General features: G+C 39.5%; 1 protein-coding gene across 2 annotated transcripts; it reads right to left on the bottom strand.

Annotated features, from left to right (window-relative positions):
- Positions 1 to 2,269: 2,269 nt before the first annotated feature.
- nfil3 (nuclear factor, interleukin 3 regulated) lies at positions 2,270 to 13,965 on the bottom strand. Of its 2 annotated transcripts, none has more exons than XM_041185242.1 (2): positions 13,532 to 13,965; positions 2,270 to 4,356 (listed from the first exon to the last, which is right to left on the bottom strand). In XM_041185242.1, the coding sequence occupies exon 2, from the start codon at positions 4,081 to 4,083 to the stop codon at positions 2,578 to 2,580; it is 1,506 nt and encodes a 501-aa protein (XP_041041176.1). In that variant the 5' UTR covers positions 4,084 to 4,356; positions 13,532 to 13,965; the 3' UTR covers positions 2,270 to 2,577. The 2 variants fall into 2 exon arrangements, with proteins under 2 accessions (XP_041041176.1, XP_041041177.1); XM_041185243.1 differs by lacking the exon at positions 13,532 to 13,965 and adding an exon at positions 13,148 to 13,243.
- Between the last annotated feature and the right edge of the window lie 7,661 nt (positions 13,966 to 21,626).

Consider the following 21,626-nt stretch of genomic DNA (forward strand, 5'->3'; position numbering starts at 1 on the left):
CATGAAATTATGTTTTCAGAGTTGAAACCATATGATCTTGAGGAGAAACAGGTTAAAATATGGAGATAATAATGTAGGTATGCCCTAGACCAATTAAGTCTCCATTTTAAAGTCACATTATCCCTTTTTTATATTCCAATTTTTTATTATATGTTGTTATTTATAGTTAATATTGAGACTTTCAGTAATTTGGAAAATATAGAAACAGATTTGGTTGGAGTGTAGGGATTTCTCTTTAATATAGGTTGAGGAATTTGGAAGTGCAACACTGGAGTATTACAATGCTACCACTGATGGCATGTGATAATGATACAATTGCAGCCTGACAAGTTTATATAAGAAGTTTCCATTATTAACATGGACAAGAAGTCAGAAATAAAAATGGGCAATAAAGTTTGAGAACAGGAAGTAAAGTTTTGCAGACAAAAGTGCAGGCATGTGTAAGCTTTTAATCTAGCATGGATATGATGACATTGGGCTGAATTTTCATTCAGCTGTGGAGGAGGGTGGGCCAGAAATTTTCCATCCCTAGCTGGTGTACCAGTTTGCCACTATTTTACAGCCTCTGAGCCATGGTGCAAGAGGTTACTTTGGAAAAGGGTTGGGGTGGGGTGGAGTTGACGGCTACCTCCCCTGTTCCCCTCACAAGTAGCAGATAGCTATTCAAGCTAATTAAATGGTCTACTAAGGCCACTCTCCCGATGCCAATTGGAAGTTTCCAGTTGGCATGCAGACCCCTCTCCCACTGAGACCAAAACATGGCAGATGAATGGAGGTGGCCTTCCGGTGGTAGACTGGGACTTTGTCATTAACGATAAGCCCCCACGCCCCTGCAGTTGCAATAACCATAGGGCTACAGCCACAGGTCGGCCTGTGGAGGGTTTCTCCATCTTGGGGCACTCCCTTTTTCTCCTACCTACATAGGCAGTGTGCACTTTTGACAGTGAGGCTGCCAATCTATCAATGTTGGAGGGTCACATTTTGTCCTTCATTGGATGTCAAACATGCCATCTGGTCATTAATTGGGCATGTTCTTGAAAATTGTATCAGACACCAAAGCAGTGCAGGGCCAGGCTCCGATGTCAGGAGCTTTTTGAGTCCTGATCCAAAACCTAAAATCAGCCTATTGGACCTAGTCTATCTAACTCATCTGATTAACAACCTTGTGAGCCTACAAATGTTACATGGTTGAAATTCAAATACTTTGAACTAATCATACTAACACTTAAAGCTTATCAAATGATATCTAAATACTTCTTAAAAGCTAAAAAGGATATTTTGTCATCTTTGGTGTTTTGGTCAACAAATTTTTGTTAAAATTAGCAAAGAAAGGAATTTTACCAAGCCCTTGTTGTACATGGAACTGGTTTCCTGGAAGTAACTTTTCTATCCAGATTTTCTTTGCCAAAATATACTGATTAGATATTGATAAGGAAGCCAGTTTTCATCTAATACAATGAAATATTTTCACATTTATGCCCCACCCCTATTATTTTTAACTGGTTAAATGGCACAATGTTTATAAATCAGATCCCCACTTTATTTTTATGATTACTCATAAATCAGAATGTGCTAAATATAAAATATGCTTTATTCCACTATCATCTCATCAACCTGGAATCTGAGTTTGAATATAGACCAAACTGATGGGATGGGTCAAATGCCTCTCTCTCTGTTACTTATAAAGAAAATATACTACGTTTCTGCTGTAAAAAATAGGAAGTTTCATTTTGGGTGCAATACAGGCTGTTCTTCACTGGTTGGTGCTAAGGCACATTCTTAGAGACAGCATCAAGGAAGCTTTACTCTGCGACCAACCTGCACCATATATATAACCAAGAGTGTTTGATGCTGTCACTAGATGGTAAGTCTTCTATTCCTAAACACAGGAGTAAGAAGAAACCCAGTACAAAATGTAAAATTATAAGACAAATAGAAAAATGTTGTCTTTGCACATTCAATTAGAGTTGTAATAAAAACAGCCAAGTTTTTTAAAAATTCTGTGCATTTATAAAAACATTTTGTATTAAGAGTTGAATTCGCCCGTCTTCAATTTTAACTTCACAAGTATGCTGACTAAAATATAATTTATACAAAGATTTTTTTTTAAATTTAGGGTGCTTCCAGCCAAGCACAGGTACTGTATTGTTATTTAAGTCATTGGTTATAAGTGAAGTTATACATTTTAAACCAAAATAACTAAAATACCAGGCATAACACAGTTTCTTGATAATCCCTGAAATGTTAAACAAAAATCAGGCAAGACTTATTATTCATTAACTGTTTAATTTGGTGTACCTGATATTTCATTTTTTGATGTCCAATAAAACAAAAGGATGAAAGATTCATCCATAGCTTTCTATCAGGTGTTTGAATGTACAGAAATGAATGTTTTCATCATACAGTACAACCTATGTGTATCACAAGGTCCACAAAAGACAATGTTCATAATGTACAATTTAGACAATACATGAGCATTTGCAAGAAATAACAATTTAACTACAGTGAAATGACAAAACAGTTCCAGTGAAAATTTAGCAGAATATAAAATTTACTACTTTACTTCAGTTTGCAATCTCAGTTGGCAAATCTTTTTTCAGTAGTGCTTTTACCAGAGTCTGAAGCAGCAGCCTGCTGCTTTTCTATGAGTTTTTTCAGTGAAGCAACTTCTGCACTTAAATTTGCAATGCCTTGTTTTAAGTACAAGTTTTCTGATTCCAAGTGTACTCCTTGATGAATGTAGGCAGAGTCTTTCCCAACAGCAAGCGATTGGTTTGTTAGTACAACAGGGGAACACGACCGGCGAACATTTTTATAAGCCCCGTCCAATTTCTCTTCACTTTCTTTTTGACGCCAAAGTTCTGGTTTGTGAGACCAATCATTGATGCTTGCGACCTGAATGGACAAAGGAGCTAAGGAGGGATGTACTGGATTTGAAGCATTGCATTTAAACATTGCTGCACTGTTCAATGGATAAGATATTTTAGTAGAAATATTACTGGCTGATGATGACTGTTTCTCTGGCGTTTCATAATATGCCTCCACATTCTCTACTTTAATCTGGATTGCTCTAGCCTTAATACGAAGCTTGTGAGGCAATGCAGAAGAGTTTGATTCAGGAACCTTAACTGTGATATTGTTCACAATTTTGGGTTCTACAGGAGAAGAGATTGGGCCTTTAGGCACTTGCTGTTCATCTTCTCCATCCTCTTCAGATGTATGTTTGCCTAATGTGCCTTCATCAGCTTCTGATGTTCTTGGTGAGTTACTTGATGACCTGGCAATCTGTATAGAAGGTGGTGAATAATTCCTGTTGAAAGAACTCCCAATACAGTTTCTATACACAGCTGCAACATATGAACCACTATCCTCTCTGGGCTCTCTCAAACAAGTCTCAGAATCTACTTTGAACTCTAAAGGTTCTTGTTTTATAACCTTGAAGGTACCATTGGGGCTTTTACATGCAACTTGGAGAAGAGGACTTTCCCGGGCATTTGACGATATTTCTGAAACATCCGACAATGAACTTGGTGGTGAGTGTTTAATGACTGAAATACATCCATTTCCAAGAAAACTACGCTCATGATCGGGAGCAAAAGAAGGCAAATTTATATTAGAGGGTTTATAGTCTTGAAAGCATGGCCCAGAAGCATTTCCAAGATTCTGTATCTCCTGGGCATAAAATGCTGCAGTGATTAATCCAAACTTTAGTTTCAAGGCAAGAAGTTCAGATTTCAGTCGTGCATTCTCTTCACCTAATGCCATCAGTTTGTTCTCTAAAACCATATCATTCAAACGTCGTTTCTCACGAGACCTTTTGGCTGCTTCGTTATTTTTTCTTCTCTTTTCCCAGTATAATGCATCTTTTTTCTCATCAGGTATGAATTCCCGTTTTCTGCGGCAGTTTGAAGATTTCTGTTTGAGAGAGCCATTGCTCAGGTCGTCACTCAGCAAACTGTCATCTGCAGAAAATGATTCTGCCACATTTTCTAAAGCAGGAGCTAACACTACCATTTGTTCCCCAGAAATGCAAGATCCAACCAATGCTGCTTCATTCTGAAGTGCTGGCCTTTGGGCTTCCATTATGTCTGCTTTGTTCTTTGTGTGTTTGTGACTGCTTGGAAAGATTTTTAACTATCTTCTATTATTATGTGTCTCGGTGAAAGTTTTGTTTCCATTAGCAGGTTTCTATTTATACACTTGCACTGCTTGTGAAACAATGAAATTGGAGACCCTAATCTTACACAGATCTTCAGTTTCAAACTTGTTTTCAAAAAACTGCAAAAATTACTTTTTCACTTGGGCGATTGAAATGATGAGCATTTCCGTCAATCAGACTGTAATCTCCTTGATAACCTGAAAAAAAATTAAGCAGATATTAATCATTCTGAAATAAAAACAATATTAAAGTTTTTCCTGGGCTATCTATCTTGATGCTCATGTTTACTCAAGAAAATGCTTATTTAAAGCTAGTTTTACCATGGTCACACAGAGGTTTACAGGTAATATCTTCTAAGCTAATTTATTTACTTCATAGAACTAATAGTCGCATGGAAAAATGTGGGTTTAACTAGCTTGGAGTTTTTTGAAGAGGTAACAGAGAGGGTTGATGTGGGTAATGCTGTTGATGTGGTGTACATGGGCTTTCAAAAAGTATTTAATACAATGCCACACAACAGACTTGTGAGAAAAGTTATAGCTCATGGAATTAAAGGGACAGTAGCAAAGTGAGTACAAAATTTGCTGAGTAATAGGAAACAGGGAGTAATGATCAATGGATATTTTTTGGGCTGAATGAAGATTTGTAGTGGAGTTCCCCAGGGATTGGTATTGGGACCCTTGCATTTGCAGATATATATTAATGATCTAGATTTTGGCGTGCAGGGGACAATTTCAAAGTTTGTGGATGATACGAAACTTGGAAGCTTTGTTAACTGTGAGGACAGTAAAGAACTTCAAACGGACATAGACAAGTTGGTGGAGTGGGCAGAGAGGTGGCAGATGAAGTTCAATGTGGAGAGGTGTGAGGCAATGCATTTTGGTAGGAAGAACATGGAGAGACAATATAAAACAAAAGGGTTCAATTATTAAGGGGGTGCAGGAGCGTAGGGACTTGGGTATATATGTGCATAGATCATTGAAGGTAGCAGGACAGGTGGAGAGAGCAGTTAATAAAGCATATAGTATCCTGGGCTTTATTAATAGGGACATAGAGTACAAGAGCAGGGAGATTATGCTGAGCTTATATAAGATACTAGTTAGATCTCAGCTGCAGTACTGTGTACAGTTCTGGGCACAACACTATTGGAAAAATGTGAACGCAACAAACGAGTGCAAAAAAGGTTTACAAGAATGGTTCCAGGGATGAGAAATTTTAGCTAAGAAGCTAGATTGGAGAGGCTGGGACTGTCCTCCTTGGAGAGAAGGCTAAGAGGAGATTTGATGGAGGTGTTCAAAATCATGAGGGGGCTGGGTAGAGTAGATAGGGAGAAGCTGTTCCTGCTTGTAAAAGGATCAAGAACGAGAGGGCACGGATTTAAAGTGATTTGCAAAAGAAGCAAACATGATGTGAAAAAAAACTTTTTCACACAACGAGTGGTTTGAGTCTGGAATGCACTGCCTGGAAATGTGGTGGAGGCAGGTTCAATCGAGGCATTCAAGAGGGTGTTAGACGATTAGAAACAATGAGCAAGGGTATGGGGAAAAGGCAAGAGAATAGCACTCAGTCATAATGCTCATTCAGAGAGCCGGTGCAGACATGATGGGCCGAATTGTCTCCTTCTATGCTGTAACATTCTGTGATTCTGATTCTGTGATATTTTGCTGATCTCTAAGCAGCAGGTTGAATGAAAAAGAATATTCAGGGGAAATGCAGACTCATCATAAGCCAGGTTTTATTCAGGTAACATGCTATTTTAAAAGATCAACAAGAAATTGCTGCAATATATGCAAATTTCATAAACATGAGGCTGGATATTAACTTGGAGGCAGGAGGGACTTTGTGGATGCTGGTTTGAAGTTGTAAAATCCGAGAGAACATGTGCCCAAAGATCCTGACAAATTTAAATAGCAGGACTTGATTAGCATTTTTTGTCTCTGTTTCACGGCTACAGCTAGCCAGATTGAAAAGTTAGCTTGTTATTGAGCAGTTATGCCTTCAGTACTGCGGCCAATGAAGATTGGAATCCAGAGCCAGAAAACATTGGTGAGGCTGGGGTCAGAGGCAACTGGATGTCTAATGAGGGAGACCAAAAGGGTTGGAGCGTGTCTGATTGCAGAAAAGGGACTTAACTCCCGGATCTAGTGGGTCTTCTCCTCCCTTAAGCTGCTAGGTTTCCCTGACACCCAAAAATTTTGGCCAGCCAAGGTTAAATTTAAAATGGTGGCTAAATATGAGGTACTCAGACTTTAATATTTAAGTTACTAACCTATCTCCTGCAAGCAGATTGGTTGCCCAGCTCTTTTAAAATTGGAAGTGGGTGGGTTGAAGTCAGGATTCAGGTATTTAATGTTTTAACATCCCACTCAACCTACCAGTTGGTGGTTAAAATTTCCCCCATTGTCTCAAAATAAATACATTTTTACTAAGTGCACAATCCAGCTTGGCACTCATATAGGTACTCCCCCATTATATGTAAGTTTGGTTAGAACTGACATTTTTGTCTGTCCCAACTAAATACAGACACTGTTCCTTCTCTGGAGCAATTATCCCTGAAAAACCTTGAAATCTAAAGACACCATGGAATTGGGGAAGCCCTATTGTGTAACTATAGATACCCTACAATTGAAGCCTTTCCCTTTGCAATCTCTCCAATACAGGATATATAGTGGTCTGGAGTTCATATCAACAAAGTCTTGGGCCAGAACACTGATAGCTAAGAAAATAAAGATTAAAATAAGGAAATGAGTAAAAGACCGATGATTAGAAATCAGACTAAAATGATTGCTCTATTAGATCAAGTAATATATCCCAACCAATTTATCTAAAGGACAATTCTGTATTTTATAAAGTGTTGTTTCTTGAAAACTCTAAATGCTGCAAATAACCATATACTCAAAAATATTATTTTTGTTAGTCACAACTTGGAAAATTATTCACAGGACCTGGATCCCACCCACCAAGTTAACTCCCAAGAGGGATTACTAGTGGAAATTATTACCAGCAAGTTTTAAAATGACTAACATTTACATAGAATAAATAGCCAAGCACAATATCTGACGGTGAATTTTCAAACATAATTTGTTTGAACTTTTCACTCATCAACACAGTAAATACAAAACTTATAGCATTATAGTAGAAAAAAAATTGTACAACTTTACTGGCCCAAGTACAAAGGCTGGTAACTTCATCAGTTCTTCCAAAGAAATAACTGACGAAAGCTACATTTCACTTTTTATTAATTAGTTCCTCTGACTCGTCATTCTTTTTTAGTGCTTGGGAAAATGCATATATATCACTGACAAAACAAAAGCCACAAAGTACCTGCCTTTACTGAAGCACTGTGTAGTAAAAAGCAATGTGAATGATGCCAAGCAGTCTCCAAACATACATAAATACAAATGTATTTAAAAAGTCTTAATTAATTTTACTAAAATTGCTCTCTCTGCATTTACTTGGGTGAAGGCTTACTTAAAAAAACAGTATTTAAGTAAAATGTAATTAAAAGATTTGCTGTTATCCTAAATCAGGTGGATTCATCTCAGCAGTGAGCTATTACCACTGCTGCTGACAAAACAATATTGATAAAACTGGGTCAAGAAAAGACTTGAAGCAACAGAAAATCTTCTCCCTCCGTTCCCAACCAAACAACAGATTAAAATATAGCTGTGTCATCAATTAAAAAAGATTTCACCGTCTTTTAATCTTCAGTTTGCTTTTTGAAATTGAAATAAATTTTCCAATAACCAATTTTAAGAATTGAGGTACAATATTTATGTAACCTTTTTTTTATTTACTAGTTCATGGGAAGTGGGCATCGCTGGCTAGGCCAGCATTTATTGCCTATCTCTAGTTGCCCCGCAGAAGGTGGTGGGGAGCTGCTATCTTGATCCGCTGTAGTCCGTGTGGTGTAGGTACACACATTGCTATTAGATGGGGAATTCCAGGATTTTGACCCAGCAACAGTGAAGGAACGGCAATATAGTTCCAAGTCAGGATGGTGAGTGGCTTGGACAGGAACTTGCATGTGGTGGCATTCCCATGCATCTGCTGCCCTTGTCCTTCTAGGTGGTAGAGCTCACAGGTTTGGAAGGTGCTGCCAAAGAAGCTTTGGTGAGTTACTGCAAAGCACCTTGTAGATGATACACACTGCTGCCACTGTACATCGGTGGTGGAGGGAGTGAATGTTTGTGTATGTGATGCCAATCAAGCAGTCTGCTTTGTCTTGGATGGTGTCGAGCTTCTTGAGTGTTGTTGGAGCTGCACTCATCCAAGCAAGTGAAGAGTATTCCATCACACTCCTGACTTGTGCTTTGTAGATGGTGGACAGGCTTTGGGGAGTCAGGAGGTGAGTTACTCATTGCAGGATTCCCAGCCTCTGGACCTGCTCTTGTAGCCACAGTATTTATATGGCTAGTCCAGTTCAGTTTCTGGTCAATGGTAATCCCTAGGATGTTTATAGTGGGAGATTCAGCAATGGTAATGCCATTAATTGTCAAGGAGCGATGGTCAGGTTCTCTCTTGTTAGGGATGGTCATTGCCTGGCAGTTGTGTGCATGAATGTTACTTGCCACATATCAGCTCAAGCCTGAATGTTGTCCAGGTCTTGCCGCATATGGACACAGACTGCTCCAGTATCTGAGGAGTTCTGAATGGTGGGGAAAATTGTGCAATCATCAGCAAACATTCCCACTTCTGACCTTATGATGGAAGGAAGGTCATTGATGAAGCAGCTGAAGACGGTTGGGCCTAGGGTACTACCCTGAGGAACGCCTTAGTGACGTCCTGGGACTGATATAATTAAATCCCAATTTCAAATTCCAATTTCAATAATTGAATGCATTTAAAGTAGAATGAAACAATTGTAAATTCTTAGTCATTAATCTTTTTCCTCTAGCAGAACATCGTGAGGGGTGGCCGGTTCCAGACAACTGTAAAATATTAACTGGCAAATAGTCCAACGGCTTTGTTATCTTGCACAAAATACAACTCAGAAACCCAATAAAAATTATATCACTGAAGTCAAAGACCCAAAATGACCAGATTTTATTCAGTTTTCAAAAACGGATTTTAAAGCAATGATTAATTGCTGATGATTAATTGGTTACCAAGTGATGGTTAATTGGTCACTGAATAGCCTCAATTCACTTTACTAACAATGTAACTGCACTCCTGCTATGCAGATTTATATAAAAATAACTGCCTTGACCGGCTCAATGAACAATCATGGATACCTGCACTGCTTTAGAAATGGTTGTACAATATGACATTCAGTAATATTATCAGCAGCTCATATAATTTATCTTTAACTCTTTGAACCATAGAGGAATAGTTCACCAAATAACCCTTTTTTAAAATTTTTAAGTGTAATTTTCTTATTGCAAATTTTCATTACCTCATACATTACTTTTCTAAGTCATTTCCACAGAAGGTAGATCCAGAAACTGTGTTGATTATTTGAAACCATCATAGGTGAATTAATTTCCTCAAATAAATTTGCTAAGTTTTAACTATCAAGGCTTGCAATGAAAATTTCAATTTGGTTATTCATAAAACATGTTGCTAAAACATTTAACTATTAGCTGAAATCCCTCACAATCTTGTTTACTTACAAACTGCTGCAGCCGTTATAAGGGGGAAGTGCAACATTTAGCAGAGCTGGTTCTAAGCCTTATTTCACTATATTATTGAATGTTTATAAATGGATAGTGGATAATGTGACTGAGCTGGGGGCTGCAGTTCAAATGAACAAACAACTGAAATTAGTTTAACAATAATTTCATAATAAATGTTTTAATACTTGCATTTTCTAACATCAATATAAATGGTATAATGAATCTTAGGTTTTGCAGAAATGTTTTTAAATGTTGATTGATATGTAAAGTGCTGGATAATACACTATTGAAAATTAAATTTATTTGTGCTAAACTATGTTGAGCCTCATTTCCTAGCTATAAAATGTTGTCTTGAATGCAGCTGAAATCTGATCATTTTATTTCTGTATTCATGGAGAGAAACTGAACACCTAATTTGTTTCATTAAAAGATTACGATATTTACCAAACTGGTCACTGCTTATTTATTAAACTGTTTATTTCTTAGCTTTGATCATATAAATTATATTTATCAACCTATCACTCAATTGATACTGCTTTTTAAGTCATGGCAACTGCCTAGCCATGTAAAGGGTACATAGTTCACTAGTTGTGGCACAATAGTATGACCACTCTCAAAAGCAAAAGTAAACTACACTAGTGAGGTGGACAATCAGTTAACCTTTTCATTTTTAGGTCTATTCAAAAACTGTAACCAATGTAAGCAACATAATTCTTGTGTTTATCTTTATACTTCAAAACCATTTGTATAAACAGAAAAAAAATCTATCCACAGTAAAATCTTCTAAGTTTGTTGTAATGCTCAACTGTAACCATGACTTTGTTTTGTTTTCTATTATTAAAATGGGTCAAACTTGATTATTGGGTTCAAGATGTTGCATTTCAGTTGACTTTTTAAAAATCATAATAGCTAAGGTCACAATATTTACTGTTACACAATAGATTTTGACCTTGTTTAATGTGCATACAGGAAACAATATTGTTGTCAATTTTCATAAAGACTTTAATATCTAAAACTTGCACATAATGACTTTCAGTAATAATTTCTTGTTGCTAAAAAGATAAATGTATTGTAAATTCATTCACCATATCTAATGTGATGTATATTTTATTGAACCTTGTAAGATTCTAACAGCTCATTGGATCAATGATGTGTGTAGTTTGGTAGGGTGCCACAATGCCAAGCCAAAATATCATAAGCCTGTGCTGTAAACTAATCTTAGCCAAGGTACTAGGGAGAAATACAAGCCTTGCCAGCATGATTCAGGAGAGGAGGGGCTAAAGCGAGGAAGTATCAGTCAATTGGTACAAGGAAAAAAATGTACACAGTATTGCAATTTCACAGTGGATTGGAGTGACTATCCCTGACCAAAATGCTAGATAAAGCTAATTTGAGTTTCAAATGAAATTTGAATTCATTTAGTCCCAGAAAACACTGCAGTAATTTCTGCAGCATCAGTGTCAATACTTTACAGTGACTAATTTGCTTTTCCCCTGATTTTGTCACAATGTGAAATGCATAATGATGGGTGTCAGGGCAAAGCAAGAAGTTTCTGTTTTGACCCTGAATAACAAGTACTGTGCATAAGGGAAGATGACGGTGGCGCCATCTGAAGAACTTTCCCCGCATTGCAACTCAGCGATCCAATCCAACGCCGTTGATGACAACATTACTGAGCACCGGGAAAATGAAGCTATTATACCAAATGACCTATTTAACCAGCCACACACAATTCAGACCTGCTGTCAGGTCAACAATAATTGTGACACACATTTTAAACACCATAATGTGCTTAATTTTAAACAAGTAACAAGGCAGCTTGCCCATAAAAACTCCTCTAGCAGTGGGGGTATATCTGCTTCTTTCGTAAATCGATAGTAAGAGACTGAATTAGCCAGAACCAATTTGGCAAGGAAATTACTTTTAAATAATGATAACATGGATGAATGTGCATTAATAGGAATTAACTGGATTTTTAAAAAACACATTGAAGTCCGGAGCTTTCTCTAGTCACCAACTGGTTATCAAATCATCAGATTTATTTTAAAAAAACACAATCCACGTTCTTACCACTGGAAAAAACAAGTTGTACTGATGATTTGGGTTACATTAAATGATCCACTATCACAACGAGAGGGGGAAAAGGAAACTTCAGCTGAAGTAATGGGTCCCCCCATTAAAGAACGTCTTGAGAAAGCCCTTCTCCGATTTCTGGTGAGTGGCAGCCAGTACCCCCCCACCCCCAATGTTGTTGAGTGTGTTGATAACGCTAAGCGTGTTTATAGCTGCACTGATGAAATGTTCTGGAAAGATGTGCCAATCCTGACGCGATTGCTTCACAATAATAATGTACCTCTGTGTGTGTATGTGTGTTGTGTTTTCTCTCCCTCTCATTGGATTGCGACAGTTAGAGTCAGGATACGTGACTAAAGCAGCATCCATGCTCATCCTGCGGCTGATTCATCCTCATTCAGCTCTTCGTCTTGCTCTTCACTCCGATCCGCCCTGAACAAAGGAATGCAACCGCTGCCCTTCACGTGTTCCCAACACCAACGCCTACAACATACTCCTTTGTACTAGGAAAAAAAGCCGCGCCATCTGCCTAAGAAAAACTTTAAAAAAAACAAAGCTTTTCTCGCAGTTTTTTTTGAAGATTGAGCCAGAGGAGACATGTAGGTCCGCTCACATTCCAGTGGACAATTATAATTTAAATGCTTACTCCATGGAAGCATTATTTCATGGATTCCTGGACATCGACACCAAAAAAAACTTCTTTCCTAAAACATATCTACTTTGTAATAGTTGTATGGTTAAGATTGCACAATCTCTATAAATCCTGACTTTCGATTTCCACCTTCTCCTCCCGATTACGTGGTGCAACATTTTCAAACAGGCGTGCTTCGCTTCAAATGGATAGGACAGTCAGTTGCCACAATGAATGATACATTTGATCAATTAACCGATGTGAGTAACACAAGGTCCTGGAAATAGTCGAATCTCTTTTTTTAAAAAAAGGATTCGGTCATACTACAGCAATGACCGTTTCCAAAACATTGTTGCATACATTTACTTAACTATTTAAAAATACTTTTTTTTTAAAAACGGGACAAGACAGCACTGCCCCGTGTCCTAATTTCCTAATACCAGGATTACAAAAGCGCCCATTCAGCCTCTTTATGCTGCCAGCGTTTTATAATGGCTATATTATGCAATGTTTACAAGAACAAGCCCTACAGTACAAGGCACAGGATGTGCTCTGCAGGCGAACAACCTATTAATAATAACGCAATAATACCATAAAATACACACAAGAATGGGGAATTCGTCACATAAAGAAATAGTTAGCCCATTACACACATTGCCCAGCACCAACCTGTTTGTTCAGGATTACATACACGTACATGAATTCTGTGAGACAGACATCCTAACTCCTTGTTATAAAATTATGAAGACTACCGCGTTCTTTTGTGTGTTTTGGGGTTTTTCTCCCCTCTCTTTAGTTTTGTGCCAAGACGCAGAACACCTAGATCGTCGGTACAAGGGCTAGCAGCGCTCCTCTGGTTACATAATAGGATAGTATGGTCAGTGTCTCCTCTATGGATAGATATTATAAATATAGAATTTATATATAGAAGCTGTTCGTCACAGTAAGACGCGCAACGCTGCCGCTCTGGAGCTTTGCGCCTTTAGGCGGAGATTAAATCCATTTTATTACAATGCACTACCCCAGAAAGCAATACATCAAACTAGCATTTACCTCACGAAGCAGCATCAACTACCGCCGCAAAGTGCCGAAGCAGAGCTCGTCGTGGGCGGTGAAAGTCCACCTGTGTTTACTTTTTAGCCCTCTTTCTCTTCTTTCCCACTTCCCATTGAAACCTCGCCGTGCCTCTCCTCACAGAGCCGTCTGTCTGATGCTGATGGAGCCCGAGATCTGTGTTAGTAGGTCAGCCGCCGAACAACCTACTCTGAGCAAAAAAAAAGGGAACCGCCTGATTGGCAGCGCGTTCGACCGCACAGCGAAGAGCAGCAGCGGGCGAGGAGCAGGGGAGCGGCCAATGTGGCCGGAACCAGGGCTGAAAGAGGGCGGGTGCTGAGATTGTACTGGGTTAGGTTGAAAAGCGGCACAGTATAACACGCTGTTGCATAACTGGAGAGAAATAAGAGTTACGGACGCAGACGGAGGGGGTGCTGATCTCACTAAATTGCTATTTAGGTAACATCCAGCAGGGACACTGCCAGATCGCGCTTAAGGTGGTCCGAGACAATGAAAGGAAGTTACAAAAGACACGAATGGGAGAATTCAAGTTTTGTCGTTACGGTGCGAACTTGTATTTTTAAGAAGTAAAATATAAATTAATCAAAAATCAGCCAGTGAAAAATGTGTCAAATCACCTTTTTTTAACTGAGGCCCCTGCCGCAGCACCAAAACAGCTCTCACCAATGTAACAAATGACATCTGATGTGGTTGCAACAAAGATAAACTATCCCTCCTGGTCCTTCTAGACCTCTCTGAAGCCTTTGACATTGTTGAGCAGACCATCCTCCAACACCTCTTCACTGCCACCTACCTGGGTCGGACTGGTCTCACCTGCTTTTGTTCATATCTATCTAATCATAGCCAGAGTAACACTTGCAATGGCTTCTCTTCCTATTCCAGCATCATTAGCTCTGGTATCTCCCAAGGATCTTTCCTTGGACCCCTCCTTTTCCCAAACACATATTGCCCCTCAGACATCATCTGTACAATGTTAGTTTTCACATGTACACTGACAACACTGAGATCTACCTCACCACCACTTCCCTTGACTCCACCATTATTGCTAAATTATCAGATTGCTTTGCTGACATGCAGAACTGGATGAGCAGAAATTTCCTCCAATTAAATGTTGGGAACATTGAAGCCATTGTTTTCGATCCGTTCCCTAGCTACCGATTCCAATCCTTCCCCGGCAACAGTCTGAGACTAAACCAATCTGTCCACAATCTTGGTATTATATTTGACCCCCGGGTAAGTTTCCAACCAAATATTTGTATAATCGCTGAGACCACCTATTTCTCCTCCATAACATTACCAGACATCATTGTTGAGCTTCCACAATTATGTTTTCTTAAATATGCTCAGCTCATCTGCTGCTGAAATCCTCCTTCATGCCTTTGTTACCTCTAGATTTGACTATTCCAATGCACTCCTGGGTGATCTCCTACATCCTACCAATCTGTAATCTTGAGGTCAACTAAAACTCTGCTGCCTGTGTAATAACACACACAAAGTCCTGTTCACCTATCACCTATGTATTTGCTGACCTACGTTGTTGCTTACTAGAAACCATTTTGAATTTAAAATTCTCACCCTTGTGGGAATATCTGCACCACAGGGAGTCAGCAGTTCCAGAAGGCAGCACACCACCACCTTCTCAAGGGAAGTTAGGGATGGGTAATAAATGCTGGCCTAGCCACTGATGCCCACATACATGAAGGAATAAAAATATATTTCTCTTCACTGACAGCAGCACCCTGCTTTCTTTTTCTTTGAGTGCATTTTTATAGCATCAGGATAAGTTATATTAAGAATTGTTGAGTTTCCATGATAACATTTTCTTAAATATGCTGTGCTAGATGTGTGTAACTAGCTTCAAATGTTAATGTTTATACTTAAGGTGCATTTAGTTGGAGTTCTGTGCATTGATAAGGCCCTGATTATTTGCACTGGTTTCTGTTTCTTTGCACCCATTTTCCATTTTCCAGTAACTGCATGTGGCAGGAAATTTCAGTGTTAATTGCCATTAACTAAATGGGTATTAATGTTGCATGAAATTTTGGCATAAAATTCTTGGCCATATTTTTTACCATTGGTACCAACCATATTCTGAAGAATTTTTAAAGTCTAAAAGTTTTAGGTTGGAGATTAATTTTTATTTATACTCTACCATCAGCCTCAATAAGTGGGCAGATATGTCAGCATTCCATTTTTGGTGACAATTATTGAAATAAATGCTATTTGCAATGAAAAGCAAGCATCTTCTATAATCACTTCCAGTGCATATGTTAACAAGTGAACAAGGCACTCAGTAGAGCACAAACTTCTGCCATGCTGTGTTATTAGTTCAATTGCACAGCTCTGTTTTGAGGCTTTTCCCTGCCTGGTTGATGCTCTGTAACTAGAAAGCTGAAAAAAGAAATATCTTTATTAAGAGCTTCCATCTCACTGAGGAGGCTTCTGGCCAATCCACAACCAAAAACCTGCTCTGAAAACTCTGTTCACATTTTGACAGCTGTGACAAATTCCACCACAGGAGCTGAGGATATGCACAACATTCTGAAACAATCAACAATATTCTAAATAAAATACACAACATTCTAAAAAAAAAGTTATTTTGCCCTATCTCCCAAAGTTAACAGATCCTTTCAAAAACTCCAGGATCCAGGCCCTGAATTTTTCAGGCAGCGGGTGGGCTTAGCGGGAGCAGGCACGGGTGGTCACGGAGCCGATCACCACCCGTGATCAGCTCCGTGCCGCCATTTTACACAGGTGGGCCATTTAAGACCCACCCAGCGTAATACGTGTGCCGTAGTGCTCAGTGCTACCTGTGCAGGCGAGGGGAGGAGGGAGAGTTGGGGCCAGCGGTCTTTCACGCATGCGCTCGAAAGAGTGCTTCAATCTTCCTGAGGTACAGAGCTGCCTCAGGGAGATTGAACCGATAATAAAATAATTAAGTAAATGATTTAAACACTTATTTAAACATGTCCCATCTCATGTGACTGTGTCACATGAGATGGGACATGTTTTTATATTTCAGGAAAACATTTTTTTTAATATAAGCTTTAGGAAACCTCATCCTGCTTGTGGATGATGCTTTCTAAAAGACACGAAGTTCCACTTGGCCTTTTCGCCTGCATGCCAACTGTTAGGCTGAACGGGCAGCGTTAACAATTCCATCAATTACTTTCTTAATGCCTTAATAGGCGCACAGCTGCCTCCAGTGCACACTCACTAAATGAAACCTCGCAGGACTGTGCAATGGCACTGGGACGTCATCGCGATGTCATCGCGGGTCATTGTACACCTCAGCATGTTGTGCCCCCAAATGCCAACTGAAAAATCCTGCCCCAGATCTGCATCTTCACCAAAAACTAATCAGTTCTTCCTTGGGCCATATCCTACCTGCATACCAAGTTTAATTAAAATCTGCCCATTAGTTTTTGGGATATGTTGTTTACAGACAGACTAACAAGCAGTGGTAAAACCATTACCTCTGCCCAATTTCAGTGGCAGAGGTAACAATACCTTTTTTATTCATTCATGGGCATTTATTGCCCATCTCTAATTACCCTTGAGAAGGTGGTGGTGAGCTGCCTTCTCAAACCGTTGCAGTCCATGTGGTGTAGGTACACCCACAGTGCTGTTAGGGAGGGAGTTCCAGGATTTTGACCCAGTGACAGTGAAGGTGTGGTGATATATTTCCAAGTCAGGATGGTGTGTGGCTTGAAGGGGAATTTTCAGATGGTGTTCCCATGTATTTGCTTCCCTTACCCTTCTAGATAGTAGCAGTTGTAGGTTTGGAAGATGCTGTCTAAGGAGCGTTGTGATGCTGCAGTGCATCTTGTATATGGTACACACTGCTGCTACTGTGCATCGGTGGTGGAGGGAGTGAATGTTTGTGGAAGGAGTGCCAATCAAGGGGGCTGCTTTGTCCTGAACGATGTAAAGCTTCTTGAGTGTCATTGGAGTTGCACTCATCCAGGCAAGTGGGGAGTATTCCATCACACCTCTGACTTGTGCCTTGTAGATGGTGAACAGGCTTTGGGGAGACAGCAAATGAGTTACTCGTCACAGGATTCCTAGCCACTGACCTGCTCTTGTAGCCTCAGTATTTACTCCACACACTCAAGCTTTTCCCTACGTATTACTGTGACAAAATCAAGGGCTGATTTTTACCTGACGTAAGAAAGACCCACTGCCAAAATAGGTTCCCAGCCTGCATGAAAAGACAGGGAGAGCTTGCAGGTGATTTTACGGGCATGGGTCAATTAAGAGGCTGCAGCCAGGACCACTGCCCAAATAAGGATGGTGGCCTGCCACTTAAGGCTGGCAGCAAAATCAGGGGATCAGCAGCCTTGGCAGTGTCACCCATAGAAATGGCTGCTGCTGAGGCTGCAAAGAGAAGGAGAGGGTGCCTGCATGTTCGGGTGGCCTCAAAGGGCCTCCAGTGGCAGCATTGGAGCTGCGAGGTTCAGTTTAAGGCTAATGGTAACCCTCAGGATGTTGATAGTGGGGGATTCGGTAATGGTAATGCTATTGAATGCCAAGGGGAGATGATTAAATATTCTCTCTTGTTGGAGATGGTCAATGCCTGACACTTGTGTGGCACAAATGTTACTTGCCACTTGTCAGCCCAAGCCTGGATATTGTCCAGGTCTTGCTGCATTTGGACATAGACTGCTTCAGTATCTGAAGAGTTGCGAATGATTGTGCAATCATCAGTGAACACACCCACTTGTGACCTTATGATGGAAGGAAGGTCATTGATGAAGCAGCTGAAGATGGTTGGGCTGAGGACACTACCCTGAGGAACTCCTGCAGTGATGTCCTGGTACTGAGATGACTGACTTCCAACAACCACAACCATCTTCATTTGTGCTAGGTATAAATAGCAATAATCCTTTTTGCTTTTGTTAATAAAATGGCACAATATTCTCTGTAACTATTGAGAAAGACAACTGTCCCAGCAGAGTGATCTCAATTTTGCTTGTTACACCAAAGTAGTTTCAAATTATGAATAGGTTAAGATGACCATTACCAGACAAGTAAATAGAGACAAAAAATGATGTAAGTTATATAATTTCACAGTATTTTTAATTAACAAAATTATGAAGCCAAAAATGGCATTTCAGAAGTTCATGTTGCAGTAAACACAGTTGACAAACAACATGCAGGCAATTACGAACTGTTTTTTTAGAATAGAAATGTATCCTACTCCAATGAAGTAGGATTGCATTATTACAGCTCATTTTCCATAGGTATCCCTTATGCACTTGCAACGATAATCTTTATTATAATTACCAAAACGCAATTGATAGGTCTGGTAACACCATCAGGGAACAAAAAGATTCTAAGGGAAGATGAAGGGTCAAGATGCATAATGCAAGGCACAATAATAAAAAAGACAGGTTAAATTAAGGAAGAATGATTAGATGGTGTTAAATGCTGTTGTTAAAACCTTAAACACATTCCTGAAAAGAATAACCTCAAATAGGGAGCTACATTTTGAGTTTCTGTGAGAAAATAGGTTACGATGAGCAGAGTCACGGGCTGCAATTTTACCAACCCTCTGGGGCAGGCTGGAAGGTGGGAGGGGTTGTAAATTGGCAGCACAAGGTATCAGGAGCAAAGCCCAATGCCCAGGGTCATACAGACTAAAAACGTTAACTCTGTTTCTCCCTCCACAGAGTTTTTCCGGCATTTTCTGTTTTTATTTCATCCCATCATTGTTACTTTTAAGCCAGTGGACTCCATCTAAGAATAAAATGCTTTCTTAGTACTTTGGGTGCTTATAATTGCTTGCAATCAAAGTATTAAGCAGATCAAGGCATTGGCAATGCTTGTTGGGAGTGTCATCAAAATTTAACTTGAAATGTTCATGAGATGGATACAATTACACATCTAAAGCATTTTCTTAATATATGTAATTCATGACAGGCGTGGTTTGATAAACTTTCAGGGATAGAATCAGAAAATAGCGCTTAACATCTGGAGCACAATTGAAAGAAAGGCTTTTAAGTATTAGTGAGGTTTAAAAATTTGTTTTCGTTTGTGTGTGAGAAGAGTATGTTCATTGGATCAGCAAATCAGTTATTGTAATAAAGTATTAAATTAACGTAATATACAAGAATGTCATATGATAGCACATTGTGTTTAAAGCACAATGGTCATATTGTCATATACATAATTTTACTAAAATCAGCAAAAAAAAAGTTAAACTCATTTCAATTAGAAAGGAGGAAAAGATTGCACTACAGAATCTCATGGTCAGCTGATCAGAATGCTGGCACAAACTGTTCTTTGCTATTTCAGGATCTGACACAGTTATAATACTCCCACCATTACAACATAACTCCTTTACGAATCACAATTCAAATAAGGATGTTCCAGCAAGTTGTGTTCCTGACCGGTAAAATTGTAAATAGCAGAGATCTGGAAATAGCATTAAGGTGGTCTGACTATAGTGACAAGAAGTAATGATAGCATTCATTCTATTTTAGTTGCAGCATTGGTGTAATAAATAATATGTTTTTATGACAAGCAGTGGTGACGATTCATATGGCCAGAGGATATGTGATTGGAGCCTACATATCCAATTACTGTCCAGGAATCCAAATTAGTCTTGGGTTAAGACCAAGGATTAAAATAAGAGTGTAAAGTCCTTGCGTAATTTGGCAGTTCAGATTCTTACTGAAGAGTTTAAATTTCTCTGCACAGTAGGTGGGAATGAGAACAAGGTGAATAAAAGTAAAACTGGACATACCACCAGCATCAACTTAGGCATCGGAAGCAACAAAGTCCAATATCAATGGTTTGGTTGAGTGGGCAGAAAAGTGGCAGATGGAATTCAATTCAGATAAGTGTGAGATAATGCATTTGGGGAGGGGAAACAAAGCTAGGGAATACACAATAAATGGGAGGATATTAAGAGGGATAGAGGAAGTGAGAGACTTTGGTGTGCATGTCCCTGAAAGTGGCAGGACAAGTTGACAAGGTGGTAAAGAAAGCATATAGGATGCTTTCCTTTATTGAATGAGGTTTAGAATACAAAAGCAAGGATGTAACGCTAGAACTGTATAAATGCTGGTTAGGCCACAGATGGAATTTTGTGTACAGTTCTGGTCCCCACATTACACGAAGGACATAATTGCTCTGGAGAGAGTGCAGAGGGGATTTACAAGAATACTGCCAAAGCTTGAAAATTGCAGCTATGAGGAAAGATTGGATAGGCTGAGGTTGTTTTCCTTGGAACTGAGGAGGCTAAGAGGTGTATAAGATTATGAGGGGCCTAGATACAGTAGACAGGTATGCCCTATTTTCTCTAGCAGGGAGGTCAATTACCAGGGGGCACAGATTTGAGGTGATTGGTAGAAGGATTAGAGGGGTCATGAGGAAAAGCTTCTTCACCCAGAAGGTGGTGGGTGTTTGGAATTCACTTACCTGGTTTGGTGGTGGAGGCAGAAACCCTCAACTTATTTAAAGGCATCTGGATCTGCACCTGAAGTGCTGTAACCTGCAAAGCTATGGACCAGATGCTGGAAGGTGGGATTAAAATGTGCAGCTAGTTTTAAAAAATGTTTTCTTTTTTGGCTGCGGCAGACACGATGGGCTGAGTGGCTTCTTTCTGCTGTGCAGTAACTTTTCTATGGTTCTGTGGACTCTGCAAAATCCACCACACCAACAGCAACAACCTGACGTAGTCATACTCTCTAAGTCCTACAGACAATGTCCTACCAGCAGGACAGACCTACTAGAGGTGGCAGCACAATAATATACAGTCGGGAGGAAGCTGCCCTGTGAGTCCTTAACACTGACTCCAGACCCCATGAAGTCTCATGGCCTCAGACAAGGAAACCTCCTGCTGATTAACAATGGCCACCCTCCCTCAGCTGATGAATCAGTTCTCCTCCATGTTGAACACCACTTGAACTAAACACAAAGGCAGAGGTTGTATTCTGGGTTGGGCAATTCAATGGCCATCATCAAGAGTGGCTCAGTAGCAACTCTAGTGACTGAACCATCCAAGTCTTGAAGGATATATCTGCCAGACAAGGCTTGAGACAGGTGGTGAGAGAACTAATAAGAGAGT

Source organism: Carcharodon carcharias, chromosome 4, assembly GCF_017639515.1.
Source record: "Carcharodon carcharias isolate sCarCar2 chromosome 4, sCarCar2.pri, whole genome shotgun sequence".
NCBI lineage: Eukaryota > Metazoa > Chordata > Chondrichthyes > Lamniformes > Lamnidae > Carcharodon > Carcharodon carcharias.

What these genes read in the sequence shown, in the direction of transcription:
- nfil3 (XM_041185242.1), bottom strand. Translation starts at nt 4,083, where the DNA reads ATGGAAGCCCAAAGGCCAGCACTTCAGAATGAAGCAGCATTGGTTGGA.